This window comes from Suillus discolor (genome assembly GCF_016758755.1).
Source record: "Suillus discolor strain FC423 chromosome Unknown F5147scaffold_43, whole genome shotgun sequence".
In the NCBI taxonomy this organism is placed as follows: Eukaryota; Fungi; Basidiomycota; class Agaricomycetes; order Boletales; family Suillaceae; genus Suillus; species Suillus discolor.
Genome location: NW_024541290.1, coordinates 342,841 through 364,311, shown reverse-complemented (window position 1 = coordinate 364,311; position 21,471 = coordinate 342,841). Strand labels below are relative to the sequence as shown.

General features: G+C 46.7%; 7 protein-coding genes across 7 annotated transcripts; 3 read left to right on the top strand and 4 right to left on the bottom strand.

The window, feature by feature from the left end:
* Nucleotides 1–567: 567 nt before the first annotated feature.
* On the bottom strand, nt 568–2,766 carry F5147DRAFT_705603 (MM3350-like domain-containing protein; the record flags this gene model as incomplete). The annotated part of the gene is made up of 17 exons (XM_041437947.1): nt 568–756; nt 808–832; nt 888–1,256; nt 1,313–1,382; nt 1,436–1,511; nt 1,561–1,648; nt 1,695–1,723; nt 1,774–1,809; nt 1,860–1,923; nt 1,981–2,024; nt 2,048–2,090; nt 2,162–2,211; nt 2,267–2,350; nt 2,407–2,425; nt 2,477–2,499; nt 2,547–2,593; nt 2,664–2,766. Coding segments are annotated over 17 exons (1,227 nt in total), but the record flags the coding sequence as incomplete, so codon positions are not given.
* Nucleotides 2,767–3,218: 452 nt separating this feature from the next.
* Nucleotides 3,219–3,815, top strand: F5147DRAFT_838490 (uncharacterized protein). Its single transcript, XM_041444161.1, has 4 exons — nt 3,219–3,312; nt 3,366–3,427; nt 3,481–3,608; nt 3,661–3,815. Exons 1-3 carry the CDS (start codon nt 3,260–3,262, stop codon nt 3,600–3,602), a joined length of 237 nt encoding a protein of 78 aa, XP_041290689.1. The 5' UTR covers nt 3,219–3,259; the 3' UTR covers nt 3,603–3,608; nt 3,661–3,815.
* Nucleotides 3,816–3,830: 15 nt separating this feature from the next.
* On the top strand, nt 3,831–7,421 carry F5147DRAFT_808806 (uncharacterized protein; the record flags this gene model as incomplete). Its single annotated transcript, XM_041443406.1, has 12 exons — nt 3,831–4,049; nt 4,326–4,644; nt 4,696–4,914; nt 4,978–5,157; nt 5,206–5,402; nt 5,460–5,667; nt 5,726–5,883; nt 5,933–6,029; nt 6,084–6,263; nt 6,319–6,516; nt 6,582–6,914; nt 6,972–7,421. Exons 1-12 carry the CDS (start codon nt 3,883–3,885, stop codon nt 7,419–7,421), a joined length of 2,706 nt encoding a protein of 901 aa, XP_041290688.1. The 5' UTR covers nt 3,831–3,882.
* Nucleotides 7,422–8,509: 1,088 nt separating this feature from the next.
* On the top strand, nt 8,510–9,719 carry F5147DRAFT_534647 (uncharacterized protein; the record flags this gene model as incomplete). Its single annotated transcript, XM_041430135.1, has 4 exons — nt 8,510–8,875; nt 8,936–9,193; nt 9,266–9,394; nt 9,444–9,719. Coding segments are annotated over 4 exons (1,029 nt in total), but the record flags the coding sequence as incomplete, so codon positions are not given.
* Nucleotides 9,720–13,620: 3,901 nt separating this feature from the next.
* Nucleotides 13,621–14,037, bottom strand: F5147DRAFT_705596 (uncharacterized protein; the record flags this gene model as incomplete). The annotated part of the gene is made up of 2 exons (XM_041437946.1): nt 13,830–14,037; nt 13,621–13,774 (listed from the first exon to the last, which is right to left on the bottom strand). Coding segments are annotated over exons 1-2 (235 nt in total), but the record flags the coding sequence as incomplete, so codon positions are not given.
* A 1,089-nt stretch (nt 14,038–15,126) lies between these two features.
* F5147DRAFT_615490 (sugar transporter) lies at nt 15,127–16,993 on the bottom strand. The gene is made up of 3 exons (XM_041432524.1): nt 16,835–16,993; nt 16,487–16,782; nt 15,127–16,435 (listed from the first exon to the last, which is right to left on the bottom strand). The coding sequence occupies exons 1-3, from the start codon at nt 16,942–16,944 to the stop codon at nt 15,300–15,302; spliced, it is 1,542 nt and encodes a 513-aa protein (XP_041290685.1). The 5' UTR covers nt 16,945–16,993; the 3' UTR covers nt 15,127–15,299.
* Nucleotides 16,994–18,620: 1,627 nt separating this feature from the next.
* On the bottom strand, nt 18,621–20,743 carry F5147DRAFT_638712 (uncharacterized protein; the record flags this gene model as incomplete). Its single annotated transcript, XM_041432984.1, has 5 exons — nt 20,402–20,743; nt 20,131–20,350; nt 19,558–20,072; nt 19,224–19,500; nt 18,621–19,192 (listed from the first exon to the last, which is right to left on the bottom strand). The coding sequence occupies exons 2-5, from the start codon at nt 20,252–20,254 to the stop codon at nt 18,621–18,623; spliced, it is 1,488 nt and encodes a 495-aa protein (XP_041290684.1). The 5' UTR covers nt 20,255–20,350; nt 20,402–20,743.
* Between the last annotated feature and the right edge of the window lie 728 nt (nt 20,744–21,471).

Genomic DNA, 21,471 nt, shown 5'->3' with positions numbered 1-21,471 from the left:
ACTACTGCTCATATTTCTGTATTTAAAGCCTATGGGAGTCCCGACACCCCGTAGTGTTTCTCAGATTTTCTTTCACGTGCAGATGTTTGTTCTGGGACCACGCCTCATCCTTAGCGTTCGACAATATCATGCTGAACTGGTGGCCAACTTCGACGATGAAATTAGTATGAATTCGATTATCCTCCAGGAACGTGTACATATACAAACTAGCAGTACTATGTAGGGAAATGCTTACCGGGTGTTCTGCAGGAGGAGAAATCTGGCCGAGGATCCGTTGTGGTATTTGCTTAAGCTATGGTGTTTCAAAGTACATTTGAGATAGGTTTGTGTAGACGAACCCATTTCTTGTCGGTACTGGAAGTCAGTGAACCGCTCGCCCACACTTGCACCAAGTAGTAGTCATATCACCCCGAGTACTTGAGTGGGTGACATGTCTGATTGTGAAATCAGTTACTTTTGAAATCCAGTAAATCATTTATCGTGGTATAGCCACGAGTGGCAGCTCTGATAGCTTCAAGGACATCAAGGAGATGCAGTACTAGGTGCTTATGCAGCTGCAGGATGGAAGTGATGGACGCAGTGGCCACCGACTGGGAGCTGGGCCACAGTTATTCGTGCTTACATTGCAAAGATACGGTAAACATATATTATACTTTGTTTCATGTAGGAATGATATACCAGCATTGATATGGAACGGTATCATTTTTTGAGATACTTGCGAGAGCACTGCTTTTTGTGTACATCTTTCCAGTGTACCTTGATAGCACATTCGTCAGCAACAAGACCTGCAAAATGTCTCAATCATACCTTCTGGTGCTCAGCAGAACAATATCTAGACGACATCCTGTTTAGCATCATATCACCCCAGTTTGTTCAGAAATGCTCACAAAATGGCCCTGCAACCACTGCACGTCTTAAGATCCTGGCCACCAGGCTTTCCACAAGCAGCACAAGCCGACTGACTTCTTTTATCCTTCGTGCTGGACGTTGTCTCCTGCCAATATCCATGGCTCTCGTGGTCCCATTCGCGCTGAATGCTCTGACCTTTCTTGAGTTTGCCCGTCCTGGAATCATGTGCGCTGGGGTTGATAGGCATGGTGAATGCCTTCATGCCCGCCCTGACTGAGTTGGGCGAACTCAGTGCTGCGGAGAGTCGCTCGTTAGCCTGGTCGACGTCAAAGGCGTCAACGTCGAACAGAGAGAGGAGGTTTGCTGAAGCCTTTGTAATTTGGGCAATCAAGAATTTCTCGTCTTTTCTTAACCCTGGAGAGATGTTCAGCACTGAAATTGAATCAAAGGGAAACCCTAGTACTGCTCGGTGTACGAATCAGTGTCGTAGGCCTTGAGAAAGTTTTGGTATTGGTACGACCCTCTCATATTTTCTGGATGATAGTTTGACAAGTGGAATATTGTGTACATTAGAAAAGTAGCTCACCACCTGGGCACATGCCCTTGCCATCGAGTATCTGAACACGTCCATACGACTCCTCGACGGGAAAAACTTTCTCGATCTGATCGACGTAAAATCAGTCCAATATCAGGCAAGGTATTCGACCGTACCTCGATTTCGTGGTGCCACTTGTCCCCATAGTCATACAAGTACGCAAACGTATCGCCCACTTTTGAAAACAAGTGGGCGAGCATATACCTAAGTGTCTTCAGAATCAATGTGACACGGGAGATTATGCTCTTACTTGTCATCCGGAAGGTAAACATATCCAACCTAGGGTCGAGATGTCAGACGCTCCAAACATATTCCCTAGGTTTACGTGCCTGGTTGATATGCATTATGTCTGTTGCGTTGGCGTCCTATGTATGTAATTAGAGATGGACTATGACGTAAAAGTGGCTCAGTTTACCTCAGGACCAAATACAGCGCCGTCTCTGAGATCCGTGAACGTGTAGCAGTGGAGGTTTCGTACCCTACACACAAAACAATGGCCTCAGTGTGTAAATAGAATCGGGACATCAAATGAGTACCAGTTCAGAATGGGCGAAAGGACCTTATCCTGGAATACGCCTATCTTCATACAGCTGAGAGGCGCACCCGGCGCCATATGCGAGGGTCGCCATTGGCATCTTGCAAGAACCTTTGAAGAACATGTCAGAGAGGGTGCGGCATCATTTATACAAGTAACATACTTCAAGTGTATCTGATCACATATCTTTCTTGTCAAGGTCTGCGAGATCAAGTTTGCTGAGCTGGTCGCGCTGCGAAGACAAAACAAGTCAGGAAAAGAACGGAATTACCTCAAAGCGCACCCACCTTACGATCCTTTAGAACATCCATGAATTGATTTTCAGGCCAGGGTGTTCCACCGCGGTTGTCGTAGGAGAATTGGTGGGCCATCTAAAGCCAAATAAACGAGACGATCAAACCATCTCTATGAACTTACTGTTCTATACATCATTTGGATTCCATCGACTAGTTTGAAGAGTCAGGATATACAATCTACTAGACTCAGATATTTGCTACAGTCCCAGATTATCTTCGTTGTACTGTACACGTCAATTAACTGATTCGGAAGGATTGGTAGGCGACATACCGGAAATATACCCCAAGTCTGAATCTGTCCATGGGACCCGGTTTTGGCTTGAATGTACGAGGATCTTGAAAGAGTAGGACATCTAGGACTCGTCCTCAAAAGAGTCGAACCACTTACCCTCAAAAAAAGTCTCTGGCATGCCTTCGCCATTATCTCCAGAGAGAAAATTCACAAATTTGGGTTTTCGTGTGGGGCGCGTCGTTAGAGCGAGGAGGAATATCCTCACCGGTCAACGAAGTGTTGAAAAGAGTTTGTTAAAATCCATGGTTGCTGCTCAAACAGACATAGTAGCATGTGCAAGGTTGATAGCGGAATACATAACGCCCCAAAAAGGCATATCACTTACGCCGCATCGGAGACGCACAAACTTTAAACTACCTTCTTGAATCTTGACCCAAGGTGACCGCCCTCTGGGCCAGTCTTCCATGACACATATAATGCACAACCTGTGCATAAATTTGATCTCAACTCACGATATTCTAGGGTTAAACATCATCGATTCATCTGTCGAGTGACGTGGTCACGAATTCTTGATAAATGTATTATGATTCACACTAATTTAATGCGGGGAAACATGAATTGTGCAAACAAACAAACAAAGGACAAAGTTCAACAAATAGCACTACCAGATAAAAGGACTGCAGCTAGCCCGTCTTTCATCAGTGCACCACCCTTGCATCTCCATTATCAGTACTACTTCTTACACGTTCAAGATGTCTAGCAACGGAAAAGATTACACGTACACTGGTCATGGTACCAACGACCAGTAAGCGCCCGTTTTGCGAGTTAGGGGTGGTGATTAACAAACACTTTTCGTAGGGCAATCACTACTGCTCACGCGACTACGGTAGCAGCGGTACTGGATACCACTATTCTAACAAGTAAGTTCTCATCATGAATAATTCTTGATTGGTGGTACTGATTATATTGACAGCGACGGGAGTTATTACTACAACAACCCGAATGGGTCCCACTTACTACAACAGTGGCACAGGGTACTCGCAGTACACTACTCCCAGCGGACAGACTCATAAATCCAACGGTTCCTCGAAGTGATTCTAGGTAATTTGCCTATTTTAATAGTATAACATTAGCTTCTGACGTGGTTTATCAGGTGTCGCAAATTTCCGAAATCGATTGTAATCAGGAACCGTTGGTATCACGTTACAATTGGATTACAATGATGCTATCAACCTTCATGTAATCATTATAGCGGAGTTTCAATCGATTACAATGCGGTTACAACGTTATGGATATCCTACAGCTCGCCTTCGACCACATTCTCAACAGTTTCCCTCCCTTGCCCATACTTATATATTACCCGTCTATCCAGGACATGGCCCCCGAACGCACAAAATTCTGCGATCTGTGCAAACAAGACCTCAAACCACGTGGGTGGTCCACTCATTGCAAGGCCTGTGAGAAGAAGGCTGAGAAACAGCGTCAGAATCAGCTTGTTGCGGAATCCATTCGAAGGGAAGATTTAGAGGCAGAAGCAGGTATGTCCAAGTTCAATTCATTTGTCTATCAGTCTAAGTTTTTGTATTTAAACTGACTCATAGGCCCTTCAAATTTAACGAGACATCAATCATCACGCGCAAGTGTCAACGATTCAGAGCGTGCCAATGAATTTATGGGAAACGAGATGGATGATGGCATGGGGTATATTGACGGTAAGTCAGAATCTTAATTACATTCGTTATGTATTATAATTCATGACTCACTGTTCACAGATCACTTTGCTGATGCCGATGTCTCTGAACGTGCAAGCACTCCCAGATTCCGGGTTGACGACATTAGGTGTGAGTATCATCCAAGCAGTGGGATCCCACCTGAGGTCCACGCTTTTGAGGACTTCAAATGGTGTCCAACCCCACTGGCATCTATCCCGCCTAACCAGCACCCCTGGGCGCCATTCAAGTCGCGACTAGAGTTTGAACTTGCTGAACTTGCCCTGGAGGCTTGTTTGAACAACGAGCAGACTGATCAGCTCATACGACTTTGCAACCGGTGCACTTCCCGACAGGAGAAGTTCACATTCCGGACCCACAAGGACATTCACGACAGGTGGGAGACTGCTTCCCATCGCCTTACGGGGGTTATTTCTTTATTTCTCTGATCTTTAGCTTCTGACGACTCTCAAGTTTAGTTTACTCAAGACATGATTTCAGTACCGTATGACGGTACCATACGAGAGTTTGATCTACACTATCGCAATCTCTGGGAGTGGGCTACTGATCTCCTTCGTGATCCTCAGCTCTTTCCGCACATGGTATTTGATGCGCAGCGCTTCTCAAAGTTTGATGGCGAGACATTTGTAAACTTTGTAGATGAACCTTACACGGCTGAAGCTTTTTGGAATGTTCAAGTATGTAATACTGCTGTAGTGATTTCTTGTATTCATGAATTGATCTATTCTTTTGCCTCATAGTCTCAGCTACCAGAGGGCGCCAAACCTCTGGCGTTTATTCTGTATGCGGACAAGACGAAGTTGTCCTCATTTGGTACCGCAAGAGGTTACCCTGTTGTTGCACGCCTTGCGAACCTTCCCACCGACATTCGCAATGGTCAAGGTATGGGTGGTGGCTACGTTGTTGGGTGGCTTCCTATTGTATGGAGTATTTTATTAGTTAGCGGTTAGCACTGATCGTAGTTCTAGGTGAAGGAGGAGAAGGATCACGCTGGCAAGCCAAGCTGGGTCAATTTCAAGAACGCTGTTTGGCACGAGGCGTTCTTGAAGATTCTCTCTCCGCTAGCATCAAAATCTAGTACAGGTCAATGGTTTGAATGTCTTGACAGCATCCAACACTGGTTCTTTCCTTCGATATTAATCTTGTCGGCCGATTACGAGGAACAGTCAGTGCGTTCGTTTATCTGTACATATGAATAATTGACTACTTGTCAATGTATTAGATGTGTTATGTCGCTCACTCGAGGGATCAAGTCCCTGTGGCCATGCCCAGTTTGTCTCGTTCCCCATGACGACCTTTTGGATACTTTGAAGGCCTATCCTCGTCGAACATCCGATCAGTCACAGAACGTCTTGCAGGTTGCGCGGGGCAAGCAGACCGCTGAAGAGAGAGATGATATGCTCAAACAATATGGACTTCGTGATGTCCAGGTAAGATTCTGTTATCTATAGTACCAGCGGTGTTGTATTACTAACCCAACCATGTTAGAACGCTTTTTGGATCGTTGCGCTTACTTGTGTACATTACGCACTCTCGTGGGATAGGCTCCATTTCAATGGTGGCCTGTACCGCGATCATTTGTGGGCCGAACTGCAGAGAATAATCATTAGTCTTGGGAGAGCAAGTGTAGCACAGATGGACCACAAGTAAGTCTATAGCTTGCAATTTAGGACTTTTTTGATTTCGTGTTACTAGCTACGAGGCGTTTCCACGGTGGCGCAATCTCAAACATCTATCGCAAGTCATGAGCATTTCCTTTGCGGATAGTAGCGTGTATGAAGACATTTCGAAGGTATGTTTTCGTAGGTTCTTATTGATGAGTCGAGTCTGATGGTTGTTCTCTTAGATGGTGATCTATGCTGCACATACCATTGTGACTGAGGACGAGTGTCCAATCGGCTACCTCTTACTTCGTTGTATTCGACTCTTTCTTGAAGTCGATTTATATGCAGCACTCGAGGTTCACACAGCTGATACTATCCGTGCAGGCCGACACGCAGTTCAAGCGTTCTCAACCTATCTCCAGGTGTGTTTTCTCGACTTCCCTCGAAATTGTTCGTCAATGAATCTTATTATAATAGCAATATATAACTAAAACAGCCGACACGAGCGACAAGAACTGGAACTTCCCCAAATTGCACATGAGTGTGCATATCTTTGACAACATCGAAGCTAAAGGAGCTACACGTAACTACAACACGAAGCCAAACGAGAAGATGCACGGGTCGCTGAAAGATTCGTATCAAATGCGCACCAACTTCAGGAATGTGGCGCCGCAGGTAACAGATTTTATTCTCAATATCATTGACTTGTTGATCTTAGACTACTGCTACAATATTTACAGATTCTTCGCATCAATCATTGGCAAGTGGTCGCCGAGAGCATTTGCCGGAACATATCCGACTTCGATGAGTATCAGTCACGCGATGTCGACAATGTGCTGGACGAAGACAATTCCGTGGTGGATGATTTGGTCGTCTCGAACGACTCGCCTCATGTAAAGCTTGGATCCAGACAAGCTCCACAGACTTTTGAATCTGTCGAGAACACTCACAGACATGACAGCGCATTTACTAACTTTCGTATCAGGCTCAATGATTTCTTAACTAACTTTTTACCAGCCATTCAAGTCCCTCTACCAGGCGGAAAGCAGGTCCAGCTCAAAGCAAATGGCAAGGTACGATGATCATTGTCCAGTTTGGCTGCGTTCTGTTATACTGACGTGAAGGGATAGATTACCGGGTGCCGTTTCTTAAAGGTTAACTATGAGTCATTGGTAGATTGGCGCCAACATACCGATTTCCTTCGTTGTAATCCCAAGTTCTTTGGTACTCTGCGCTTCGACTGTGTGTTCGTCCAGACAACCGACAAGATCATCTTTGGTCGCCTGCTCTTTGTTTTTGAATGTACACTGGAAGATACAGCCCTCTCCCTTGCCCTTATTCACCCATTTGATGCTCCCACTGGTGTTCGCATCCGAAAAGACAAGCATCTCTCCATCTTTCGTGTGCGAGCAAGACCCCAGGCGCAGGCTGAATTTTTTTCAGTAAGGTCGATCATCCGCGGAGCTTTCCTAGTGCCGGATGGTAGCAATGATTACATTGTTGTCGATACTGTTGACACCGACATGTTCCTTCGTGTGAAGGCGCTGCATCTTGAGGCAGGGCACCTTGTACGTGTTTGATGCCACACATAGTCTTCCTCCCCTTACAGATGGTATGCCTGCTTACTAGTATCTTCACTCGTTGGTCTCACTGACTGTCTGCTTTTGCCTCTCGTGAATACCAGGCAATGTCATCACCGCCTCTAGACATACATTCCGCATACTCTGCCTCATGATATACCTCATTTTCCTCGGCACCGACTTCACTCTGTTCAATGCATCAACGCCTTCAAGACTTTCTCGCCATTCATGATCAAGCTCTCTTCCAAGAACCCCCAAGATCACCTAGCACTCATCAGCGCTGGAATCAACAACTCGATCATGGCCCAACCCCATCTTAATCACCAGCTATCTCCATCACCATACGCGTCCTCCCAACTCCATCTCTGTCACTGACCATCTCCTAGACGCATCCTCCCAACCCCATCTCAGTCGCCACTAGACACGTCCTCCCAATTCCATGTCACCGGCCATCACCATCACTAGATGCATCCTCCCAACCCCATCTTAGTCGCCACCAGATCGTCCCTGGGGGATCCTGAACTACCTTGAGGGTCAAAGGTCGCGAAGCGTCCATCCTGGGGGATCCTGAACTACCTCGAGGGTCGAAGGTCGTGAAGCGTCCATCCTGGGGGATTCCTAACTACCTCAAGGGTCTGAATCAGCAATCAGACTATCAGCCGGTTTGTGACGAGCCCTTTTGATGCACGTGTATTAAGGTTCACTCTTTAAAGTTTCATCTTGCGAGGGCACCCTCTAGTCGTGCGCTCGTTTACGTGCCTCACATCAGTTTGCCGCTATCAATCACAATGCCGAGCCACCATAGTCATTCCCAAAGACGTAAGAAGATGTGGGTAGGCAACGTGTCGAATTGTATATAAGGTGCATCACACCATTTCTTCCTTCGCTGTCTTGCCACTGAACATCTTGTAGGACAATGTCTCATCTCTCAGTGCACATATCGGACAGCAACTCCGATGACGACTTCGATGAGGGCAACATCGAGCAAATCTCCATCCCAGGGCCCAACGCCTCCAAGGGAGATTTCATGGATGTACGTACTAGCTACAACTTATTATCTTAACTATATTCAACTTGATATCGTGCTCCAGGCAGTCAAAGCATTGCAGCTCGAAGTTCAGCGTCTGTGCAAAGAAAATCGTGCTCTCAAGGAGAAGAACAAAGTTCTACTTGCCGAGAAGCCCAAACGGAAGCGGCGCGTTGAAGCACCTGATGAACTCGTTGCTCACGAACAGACCATCTCACTGTATGCTCGTAAATACGGCATGACAGTGGAGATGTTTCCGGACAATGAACTTCTCACCAAGAAGCTGCCGGATTTGCCTACACCATTCGATAGCCATGACCGTTACAAGACTGCTGCAACTCAGGAAACGGCCTTCTTAGACGAACTTTACAAGCATTTCCCAGAACGCGTCCATCGAGCCATACAGAGTGTGTACTTCAAAGACCTCGTACGTCACATATTTTGTTTTGTTCTAACTATCATCTGATGTATTCTTTAACTATGGTAGGTACATAAGTGCATCAGCGATGCTCGTTCAAACGAGATCAAAAAATTACGTGGCGTTGCTGGAGATATTTTTGACCTTCCTGCGAAGTACTTTGCCAATCCTAGTTTCGACAGAGCCGGCATTGTCGAAATTCAAAAGATGCTTGGAGTGTCTGGCAAGACGCAGGCTTATAAAATCTTTCCGCCTCTTTTGTTCCCAGGTCTGCAAGAAGACACCACCCTCAAGACTGTTTTCGGCAACTGGATACTTTTCGCCAAGGTGCGCTATCATTCACTGCTCGTATATTTGTATCATGTATGCTACTTACTATGACAATGGTCTATCTACTAGATTCTGAGAGCATCACTGCATGGCGTCACCTCGCTTCATCAAGAGCCTTGTGGCGGATCAAAGACTAATGCTCGGAAGTGGAACTTTCAACAAGTCACTCCAGGATCTATCGCATGGGCGGCAGTTATCGTACGTCGTGTATATTGCATCAAATATATCTACTGATGTTTGAATGCAGGCAATATTTCTGCTCTCACCCGACTCCGAATTTCCCGGTTCGGGAGTGGGGAAATCATCGACCATCAGTTACAAAGACCTGTTCTTTCAATATAAGAAGATGCTCATTACAAAGTGGGACACCAGGCGCATCAAGAATATTATGGTCAGTATCAACAACCACATTTTTGGCACCGCAAAGTTGTCCACCCTCAATCCCGCTGGTGGCGAAGACTTTTCGGATGAAATCAATCGCGCTATGCTCGCACTCGACATGTCATCAGACAGTGAAGCAGATGAGGTTCCACCAGCATCAGTAGCGCTACATGAAGGTCCAGGCCCAGGTCTCAATGCAGGTCTCGTCAACCGACCTGCAGAAGAAGCATCTGAATCAGCATCTCGAGCTGCTGCTCATACTAATGTTGAAGCAGACGAAGCTGATGTAGATGAAGCTGATGGTCAGATAATAGGCAGGGGCCGAGGGAAGGGAAAGACTAGGGGGAAAAGGGCAGTAGCAACTCATAGCAATATTCGTCGTGGTCGTTCTCAAAAAGTCTCATAGAAATCGTTACAGTTAGTGATCCACCGTCTAGTGTAGTGCATTGCATTTGAATTTGAACGCGAAAATGTCGTTACAATCGAGTTCAATCAACAATGCTTACATAACAACGAGATTACAAAATTTTTCAGAGACTTTAATTCTACAGCAACCACATTACAACTGTTCTGATACTCAACACCGCTACAGCAGCTCTCACCACCATCCGCTATTAGTAGATGATAACTTTTCCTTGGACCCTCTGCCTTTAATGAAACCAAGACCCCCGGGATGATCTCATGATTGAAGGTCGCGTCATTCTCCAAGGACGAGGACACGAAGTTAGCGACGAAGACCTCCTGGACCAGCAGCAAAAATTGACTCAACGGTAAGCAGCATATCCATCCTAGAAACAAAGATATTAAACGAAGACCCTGATGATCTCGTAGATGAAGGTCGCGTCGTTCTCCAAGGACGAGGACACGAAGTTAGCGACGAAGACCTCCAGCAGCAAAAATCATCAACTATTATAATAAACCACGGTAAGCAGCATACCCACCCTAGAAACAAAGATATTAAATGAAGACCTTGATGATCTCGTAGATCAAGGTCGTGTCGTTCTCCAAGGACGAGGACACGAAGTTAGCGATGAAGACCTCTGGCAGCAAAAATCGACTAGACGACAGTAAGTCATTCTTACCGCAGCATATCCACCCTAGAAACAAAGATATTAATTGAAGACCCCAATGATCTCATAGATGAAGGTCGCGTCGTTCTCCAAGGACACGAAGATGGCCACTCACTCATACTCAAACAGTTCCGTCTTACCAGAGAGGCATTTGACCGCCGGGTGATCAGTAAGTGGTCCGTTCAATTTCGAGCCAGCTCATCGCTCACATTCCACATGCACATCCATGCCACCATGGCCGCTCGCTCATACTCAAACAGTTCCATCTTACCAGACATCGGCCATCGGGTCATTGCCTGAGTGGAGTTGAAGCCAACGGGAGAGATGTGCGGCTGACTCGCACTCAGTCTAATACTGGTGAATGATTTCATTGATGTGGAATGGGAACCCTACCGCTAACTACAAACTATATCCTCCAGAACCCTACCTTCATCCAACCGCACCCTCCAGCGCTACTCGAACTCAAACCATGTCCTCCCAGCAATCAAAATCCATCGAGTCGGAGTTCCTTTCCCCCCATGTTTCCGCCAAATGAGTTCCAACTATGACAACCACCACCACCGCATCGTCATCCACACCAATGAGATTATCTGTGGAGATGGATATATGGAGGAGCATAGGGATGTATTACGACGGAATGCGCACCCCGCAGATGAGCCACCAGTACCATACCAATATTAAAATATAAATAATGTATTAAAATTGACAAATAAACATTACAATCTGACTTGCAAGCCGCTGTTTGACATTGCAATTGCCTGTTACAACTCCCAGCCAAATAGCTCATTACAATGACTAAGACGGATTGCCACGCATTGTGACAGCGGTTGCCATCTCAATTGCAACCGTCATTCCAATTTGATTACAATTGTGACTCTGCTATTGTAAGCGCTTTCAATTTATGTTTGGTCTTTGAACGTTGAAATGCCATAAAAGGCACTGAAGTTTAAATTAAGAATTTGCGACAGGTTCTTGAGCAAATTCGGAATTCCTCGCATGCGCGGTTCTTTCTTGTTCTTACTACTTTGTCAGTAATGGTGAATGCATGAGTATTACTTGATATGTTGATGGACCTGTCTGAATCATTACTACTTGTTGAGGTTTCGTTCTCTGTCGAAGCACACGGCCACGTTGAGCTCCGGTGCTATTGTTCAGCTGATGAAGTTGCTTCCAGTCTCATTTACCTACCGCATTGAAACCACGTTCTACTCCAGTTTAATCTTCAAGTCTGCTTCTCAGCCTCGCAAGTTGAGATGATGGCAACCGGCGGATCTCAACCCAGTCAATTGTAGGTAGGACCTTTTGGGGGAAATGCGGTACACTAATAACGTTATGGCTGCAGATAAGACATGTCTCACTAACACTAAGCCCACGCTAAGGGGTGCGCAGTTCAAACACCCTGGCCAAAGCACTTCTCTCCCGAAAGTGCCACTCATTAAAATATGAATGTCACTCTCGTACGTACTCATACTTTTATATTTTACATACACAATCACTCATCGTTGAACGCCTCATACACGTTCACTTGGATTAAACGTCTCAATCAGTATATTAATTCCTCTCACCTCGAATCATTTACCTCAGTCTTTTAATTCAAGACCGAGTCCCTTTCTTGTTCCTAGTCCGAACCTTTCTTCATTCATAAGACCATTCTCGATCTCAACAAAGTCACCCTCCTAATATAACTCATACTCTCAGCTCCCACTATGATGGACTGCGACTACACCATTACCGGGCATGGCACTAATCAGGAGGGAGGCGCCCAGTGTTCTTCGGTATGGGCAATCACTGGTGCACGCGCGATTACAGGAGCTGTAGTGTTCGTCAACCCTGAATGGCCATGTCATCACCTCCAGAAGTGATTCAAGGGTTTTAAACGGCTGACCACGTCAAGTATGCATGTGGTCTTGAGTAAATCTCCATGTGACATGCATAACCTTGCCAGACGAAGTTTCAAAGCTCCTTTCCTTTTCTATCGTCTCTTCATGGTGTGGTTGCAGTCTTATTGAGGCAGATCGGCAGTGGGAGTACATGAATTTCCAGTTGGTCCCAAGATCGCGGACATTGTCACATCGCGCTTGCCTCCGCGGAGTCGGAATCATCCGTCGATCTGCACTAAATACAGACTGCATCATGGGGATCATTCCGAGCATATCAATAAGTTTGACATTGACAACATTGAACATCGTGACATGCGTGTAGTGTAACATGTGGATATCTGAAGATCTGGTGGCGCATCATGAAAGAACCTTAAGAGTGCCAGCAGCGTTCCTGTACCCTCCGACCGAGCTTTCATGCTTCTGTCATTCAGTACACTCAGATCGATCGCTGAAATGGAAGAGCACCTCTTGCAGTCTCGTAATTTTTGGCGCTGCGATAGGCAGTGCTTGCGAGTAGTGTCACTCCGCAAACCGGACAAGCCAGAGTGCTCATCGGAGACCGCATGTCTGAGTCGTGTTCGCAAAGTTGACTGAAGTGTAATCCAGACACATGTTGAAATTAGGATCATCCCGAATTCTCGGCATATTGATTAGAATGCTGTAGAAACTTCGAGTGAAAGTTTACGACGAAACGAGAGCGTTGTCGAGCAGTGGAGGACTTGTACGTTGTAGTACGAAGCAAGAAGGGTGAGAAAAACACGAGAGGCTGTGCCGCCACATAGAATACAATGTCCAGTCGTAGACTGTCCGAGTGCACGTGATCCCCTTTCTTGTTTCACCACGACGCTGAGGCTTAGTTCTTGTTCCAATGCCTCGACACCAGCCCCTTCATCTTCAATGTCACGTACACCTACTTCAATGTCGGCTGAAGACACCAATTTCTTCTACTTTTACTGATGTAAAACGTACACAAGTCGAATGACATGAGGCCTAAGCCCGAGGTCTTCTATCAACGCTACAGTAATTTATTCAGGAGTCTGGTCGAGGCTTCAGGAAAATTTGTATAAAAGTGAGCACATCCATCAACTCCGCAACGAACTGTATATCGTGTGATAAAGCACTGTGCCAACGCGAAAGAGATAAGACTCACTATTGTGACATGCTCAGTTTGCCAAACATCTGGATTTTCAAGGTTCCCCGCAGTATGTGGAAGAACTTCCGAACTCCTATTGGTACAAGGCGCAAAGGTGAGTCGTGGGGTTGAATTTTGGATGCAAAGCGAACGACTCATACTCACAGTAGGCCCACAGAAAAGGTCATCGCAGCATATGAGGCCTGTCGGGCTGGTCGTGCCACAAGCCTGGCCTATAATCGCACACTTTGCGGCGGTGACAGACGTAGATTTTGTCAAAGCTGCGACGACTGTGACGACTCGGAGGAATGAGAAATGCATGACTCGTGCTAGGTTATATGGGATGAACAGTGGCTCTGATTCTGCTAGTGGCCTTGCCCTTATATCCTAGAAGGAAAAATGTTTTTGGAAGACGGTAAGGCTTGGCACTCGTATCAGAATGGTTGCGCTTTCTAGCGGACTTGACTTGAGGGTGAGAGTATAGGCAGAATCGAAGGTTGGCGGATAAATAATCCAGAGCATGCGGATGAAGAACCACTGACAGTGCAAGTGTCGTCCGGTGAGAACGAGACCGAATTAACTGCACCACTACTGGTGTGTTGGCGATAGGACACCTACGTGTGCTACCAGTCGGCCGGAAGATATCGATTAGCCTGAGCCTCTGGTACTTGTGTCTCTCTTCTTTTCCTTTTTTGAGTCTTTATCGCATGATGACTCCTTCGACACCACATGTTATCTCCACCGGCGTCGTCGCAGTCGTCACTGGTAACGTCTTTCCGTCTCGGACATCTTGACATTCGATACTCAAGTTCCTGTTGCACCCAGTACATTCAAAGCGAGGTAAAAATCTGAGACAATATAGTGAGATGAAATGTATAGTTCATTGCAATTGTGTATAATATTGTACAGTACGGCATGTAATCATGATATTCGTGACGAAGGGGTGAGTACGAGAGCACCATCAAAACGATGCGCATGAACATGATGTGACCTGTGAAGCTTTGAAGTATGAAACGCCAGTTGGAGCTAAGGGAGAAAGCACCGGGAAAGAACAAACGAACGGGGGATGAGATCGAGGCATGTGAAGAGTAGGAGAGGTTCCGGCACGATAGAGAAATGGAAGAGCACCTCTTGCAGTCTCCTTGTAATTTTTGGCGCTGCGATAGGCAGTGCTTGTGAGTAGTGTCACTCCGCAAACCGGACAAGCCACTCATCAGAGACCGCAGGTCTGTAGTACTGAAGTTGATGCAACCTTCCAGGACTGACAAGTCTGGAGGGTTATTGCCTTGCGGACTCCCCAGTCTGTTGAGGTGCGGTGATCCTAATGAAGCTGCTAAGAAGGAAAATCAATGATAGGAGATGAGATCACTTTAGGTGCCTCAAACGACTATGATAGAAAAGAAGACGTGTTTGTAGTATGTAAAGATGCAAGTTACTCTTGAAAAGCTCGGAAGTATTATTCCGAAAGGCTGGGAGAACAAATTCTTGAGCTGCGCTACACAAGTAGTACTACAAGGCACATAATTGTCGTGATGTGATCTACGGTCATTATGCGAAACACGACGTAACAAGAAAAACATGTACATACATATTACACAAGGGGTCATCGTTGCAAACCATCGTAACATGCACTGGAACGTTCATATAATGATATCCCCGTCCCACTTCTGCGAACCTCCCTGCACTAACTCTCCGACCGATTGTGATTTGAGGTCCTTCAAAACCTCACAACTATCTGTGGACAGTGCATCGATAGCTTTCAGCTCATGCACAGTGGCGGCGCGGCGCGTCCCAATGAAAATCCGACCCCCAGGCGCATCTTCCAGCGAGCGAATAATGAGATCCTTCTCGAAAAGATATTTGATATCTTCCAGCGCGTATCCAGTCGTCTCCGGTAGGAAGAAATAGACCCACATCGCCATTATTAAACAAGTGATGCCGAAAACAAGATATGTTCCATAGGATATGCGCTCAAGCATGGTGGGCGTGACCTGGGCAAGAGCATATGTCATAATCCGGTCGGTTCCGCATGCAAGGGACAAGACAAGTTGACGGAGATGTCCTGGGGCAACTTCAGCGTTGAAGACGTGGGGGGTGAATCCCCAGCCTACGCTAAAGGCTACGGCATAGATATATACAGCAACAATGGATATGTATGTTGCTGGCCCAATGCCCTCGTTAGGGTGAGCACCAGTATACCCGCCGATCCATAGCATCGCCAGCCCCTGCACTAGGCCACCATAGATCATGGTCCTCTTCCGACCCCAGCTGTCGATGATGTGGGTCAAGGTGAAGCATGTGACGACGAATTTCACGACACCATAGATGCCGGTATCAAGTAGTGTCGAGGAAGTACTGGATAAACCAAGGCTGGCGAATATTTGGGGAGTGTAGTAAGTGATAGCGATTGCGCCGGACCACTGCTGAAATATGATAGCGATGGAAGGAATGATGCAGCGCAGAAATATGACTTTCGATTCTCCCATCTTACGAACTTGGGTGATCAGCGAAAGGTTTTGCCTCCCAACGAGATCGGCACGAATCTCGTGGAGAGTCAGCACAATGGCATCATCATCCTGATCTCTTCTCGCGATATATGCGAGGACTGCAGCTGCTTCTTCGTAGCGGCCGCGCTCAGCGAGCCATCGGGGAGACTCGGGCTGGAAAAACATCAAAAATAAAAAGAGTACTCCAGGTACAATCTGGACAATAATGGGCAACCGCCACTGCATTTGTCCTGGTGAGATATTGAGAGAAGCGCCGTAATTGACCCAAACTATGCATCGCCTGTCAGATTAAATCCCACAGATCTGCGATGGACACCCACAAGCCAGCATATTTCCAAGTGCTATTCCGAGTGGGATGCTGCCAAGGCATCGACCGCGTATAGCTCTTGGAGAACATTCGGATACGTACGTTGGCACTAAAGCTGATAACAAACCAATTCCAACGCCAGCGAAGAAACGAGAGAAGTACAAGACTTTCAGTCCAACTCGTGCGGACATTCCGATTCCAGTTGTCGACTGAATAGTGATTCCAATGAGGAATATGACTGCAGAAGCTAACAGGCTAGACTTCCGCCCAAATCGACCTGAAAAGTAGGTCGAAGACAATGCCCCAAAGCTGGTGACGTGACTTTAGCCGAATAATTTTCCATACTTGAATATACACTCACAAGCCTCCTGCTTGCAGGACCGAGACGATATTTCCGCTCAAGCTGGCGCGTGCAGAGGGTGAATCCGAGAGCAGACCGAAATAACTTTGGAATGATGGTAACGCGAGCATACCGCCCAGTAAACTTACGTCCCAACCAAAGCAGGTGAATCCCACCACCCCCGCCGAGAATGCAAGAAAGTATGCATTGCGATACTGAATGATGTCTTGGAGCTCCTTCTTCAAGGTCGCGGGCATCATACGAGGGTATAGATTGTTCACAAAGAGTGAAACGAATATGGCCCAGATATATAGAGCGGCAAACTTGAAGGATTGGTATCGTGATGTAAACAACTTGAACTTAAATGGGATCCTCGCTTTGAGTTTACGAGCATGTGATCATGGTGATTCTAGTCACTCCAAGGTACTTCTGCTGCGGCCATCAGATAATGATGAGTCGTTTAGGGTGCGTTACGTTGATTGCAGGGCCTGTACGTCGTAATGACTTGATGCTTGCCTTTAGATATGAAAAGAAAGGACACGCTCTGCACATATTGTCATGAAATGGTACATAAAACAAGATAACTTTCTCACCAGTCCTCTGATATCGGCAAAATTTCTGACGGCGGCAATCTTGACCTGACAGATAGCACTCCCCCGCATTTCGTTACTATCATCGGAGTTGCGTCAGAAAAATGCTTTTCCACTAGGTTTGCGATATTATCTGTTGGACGTGATGGGCCTATTGGCCTCGCCAGGGTCCCAATGACACACGTATAGCCTCTATGTGTTACCTATGTGTCACCAATACAGCTAACCACGGCTGTGCCGAGATGTGGCCATTGAGTCAAGGAAGTATATGCTGTGATAAGAATCTTGTGGCATGGTAGCCACGTCTGACTTGCCACGATCCAGATCTCGGGTGAGCTGTAGTTGTTGGATAAGTCAACAGTCGCTGTCACCTAAATTCCACGTGAGCAAAACACGTGGATGTCGTTTTTGGTTGTGAACCCCTAATTAGAGCGTGGACGCGAAAATGTCAGAAGCGAGTAAGTTGATTGCAACCTACTTCAGGGATAGATTAGGGACAAATTTTGACAGGCTTCGTGATGAGATTTGTCACCACTGCGAAATTATTCGCCTCCTCCAGTAAGGTACGAGCAAAAACTCAGGTGAGCTTGAAGCCTTGAAGGCCCAGTCGAGTATTTTCCAGAGGTACTACTTACTGATTTATCAGAGCTGACAAGTTTTTTCTTACATTACACTGCTGGTACCTTGTTGTCGCCACAGCTTGGCAGCCGAACGGTGGCGGATCCGGGAGTGGTAACAGCCTGAGGTCATCGATTCATCGATCATCATCTACCGTACGGTGGCGCTACATTTAGTGCTAACTATTTTGCCCTATCGGCAAGAATACCGGCCCGACAACAGAAACGACTTGAAAGCGAATATCTGAGTCGGGCTAGCCGCCAGCCCCAAGGCTTACTCGTACGTGGGTCCCGACTTCCATTCGAGCTTGCCACACTCGGGTTGATTATTGCTGTGTTCATTGTCTTCGTGACCATCATGGTAGGGAATATTTGGGTTGAGGTTCCCCGATTCTGTGTGTCAAAGGAGAGCAAGACGAGTGCAAAGTCATCGCTTCCCTATATGATAATGGTTTGAGGTCATTCCAGTTCAGTCAAGTTTTTTTTCATGATGGACCTTTAAGCTTTAAGCCTCTTGTGTGTAAGTTACATCACCATACGATATTATGTATACACGACCGGATTGTAATGATTGATAAAGTTAAAAACAAATTGAGAGGTCTACTTAAAGTGTCGCACTAGCATATCGTGATCGTGCTGCTGCAATATAAGGTTTAATCCTCCCACTCCTGCCGGCCACTCAATATCGATAGAGCCGATGGACACAGGGTATGTAACCCGGCCTTCGCATCCAGCCCAGTCAAAATCGATAAGTTGCACCTTGTTTTCCTTCGTAATCATGATATTTGGTTTCCGAAGATCACCAAACACGAAACCACGCTCGTGACAGTACTCGATTGCTTTAGTGAGGTCCTGTTTGAAACTGCGAGGCAGTACCCGTGCATTAGAGGCCGTCGTTCCATCCACATACTCCATAACTACCATCCGCAGCTTGCCGTACGATGGCATGTGCGGCATGGTATCGATTGGTCCGTAGTACAAAAGCTTCGGCGCGAACCCTGCTTCCGCCATCGCCATGTGGGCGTCCGCACCGTACCTTGTGACAAACTTCACGACAACATGGATCGAGTCGGTCTCGACGGTCTTCGCTAGGTATGTTACACAGGCAGGATGGGCTTCAAGAGGCTGCTGATATGTAAATTTCACAACCTTGCCGTCCCGTTTGTAGGTATCTGGGGTTGGGAAAAAACGAGAGTGTGCAACAGGATGTGATGTCATAACGCGGCTCATCGCGCTTGAAGACCTTGTTATCATACCAGTCTTTGAGTAGAGTAATTGATTCTTTGAGTGCATGCATGACACGCCCAATTCGAAGGCAGTGACCATCATCCAGTGAGGAGCGTGTTGGGATCCAGATGAAGTCCGTAAGCCGTTGGACGATACACTTCTCCCTGAGGATTGCGCCAAGAACCACTAGCCGAGGTCCAGCACGCGCAGTCAAGAATGCAGGACAATTGCACATGAAGGGGAGCTCCGCTTCCTATAAACAAGCATCAGTGACAAGAATAACAAATATTTAAATGTCAAATCAGTGTACCTTCTGACATGAGATGCGCAAAAAGGAGAAAGACGCCTGAACAGAAGGGTCAGAACCTCCATCTCCAAAATCGTCCTTCTCTTCATCTACAATCAGGCATATCGGGATCTTGTCGTAAAATGCAAGGGCTACACCATCTGGGACGCATTTGCCATCACGAATCTGCTCTTTCACAAAACCGTGTCCGAGCACGTTATCCAGTAGAGAAACAAGATTTGACCTGCGGTCATCTTCTTTGGAATAAATGGTTGCAAATTCAGCCATGAGAGTCGGAGTGGCACGGAGTATGTCATTGGGCACTTCGTATGTAGGGTCGAACGCTTTACTTGAGAAGAACGCAAATGCCGGGTTGAATAACTGGATTGGTGGAGCAGTTGTGTCAGCCGGTTTGCTTTGAGCGTAGCGTCCATCGTATATTTTGCGAGGCCCACCCTGGATTGCGCAATATTGATTGGATTCAGCAGCTTCTGAAGGAAGGGGACAGTCGGATCCTAATTTGAGGGTGTTTTGAAACTCTTTGAGTGGAATATATTTGAGTGGCTCAACCTCGAAAACTAGTTGGTGTAACCTCACCTGTGTTGAGCCGGGCTAGGATGTCAGTTGGGTCTTCCACAACCTCACCTCGAGTGACTGTAGGAAGTCGCACGACGATATGAATATACCTGCGCTCCACTCCATCTGGGAACGCTTCTGACATCTCGGTTAACGCGTCCTCCAACTCCACGCCACCCTTGATACCGCTCTCGATCCCGATCGTGTCGAGCAAGTGCGAGTCTTTTCTGTCGATTTTAACCTTACAAAGCATCAGATTTTCAGCACCAGATCACGGGAATCAATCTCTCACCTACCATATCTCGAGATCGTCAGCATCAACAAAATCAAACCGATTCTTCTTCTGGTCCTTGATAGCGACTCTCAAATGGCCCACGGTCTTTGTGCTCTCGATGTCGATAGGAAAGACATGCTTTGGGCCATCCCCAAGGATCCAACAATTGAGCTCGAGTGTGTGTGACATGAACCTTGGAACAGCTGTACGAAGTCTAGAGAAGACTCAGCGGAAGTTAATAGAACAACGCTGAGGTGGGAAAAGACACGAAGCAGGTACATATGAGTCTATGGAGGATCTGTGGCTGAGTGGCGAAGGTGCTATATAGTACATAGCAAGAAGAAAGAGAAATAACATATCTAGAATGTGCTTAGTTTGTGGGCGACGCGTCCACCTCGCGGACCACACCGGTGGCACTGCTCGCTTAGCTAAGCTCCCTGGACCGTCAATTTCCTGCTGCTCAGTCCCACTCATTGTCCAAGCTTGTAGGCTAGTTGTAGCTGTTCAAAGTGGCAGGATAAAACACTTCCAGACACTTGAGTTCTACCTCCGCTTGAAAGCTTACGGCTCCTTTCATACCAATGGACTAGATTTCATTGTTTCTTACCGCTTCTATTTACTTGCGGAGCCGCCAGACAAACAAGAGGGTCCCGATACCTTGGTCGAGAAAAACAACCTTGAACGCGAGAGTCTGATCATGCTGCGGAACTCTTAGGCTATTAGCTATCCGGGCTCACACACGCTACTTCTACTTTCTAGTCTCCTTACTTTCGGTCCAGATGGTGAGTATATGCACGTATATATCTCGATCGGTACTTTACTCTGACGATCGTGCTGAGCAGGATGGGCTCAAACAGACAAACTCGATGGACAATCTGCAGTCGCATGGGTGGAACACTACGACAGTGCTACTGCGATCAACATATGTACAGTGGATCCCATTCCAGGATATCGCGGTCCATGTCACTAAAATTCAGCTCCGATTCTCTAATCCTCTACTGACCGCTCAGCACACCTTCATCTCTTTACCGTGCTCGTTGCTCATTCATGATAGAAGCATACTAGTACAGTCGAATCACGAGTCCGCG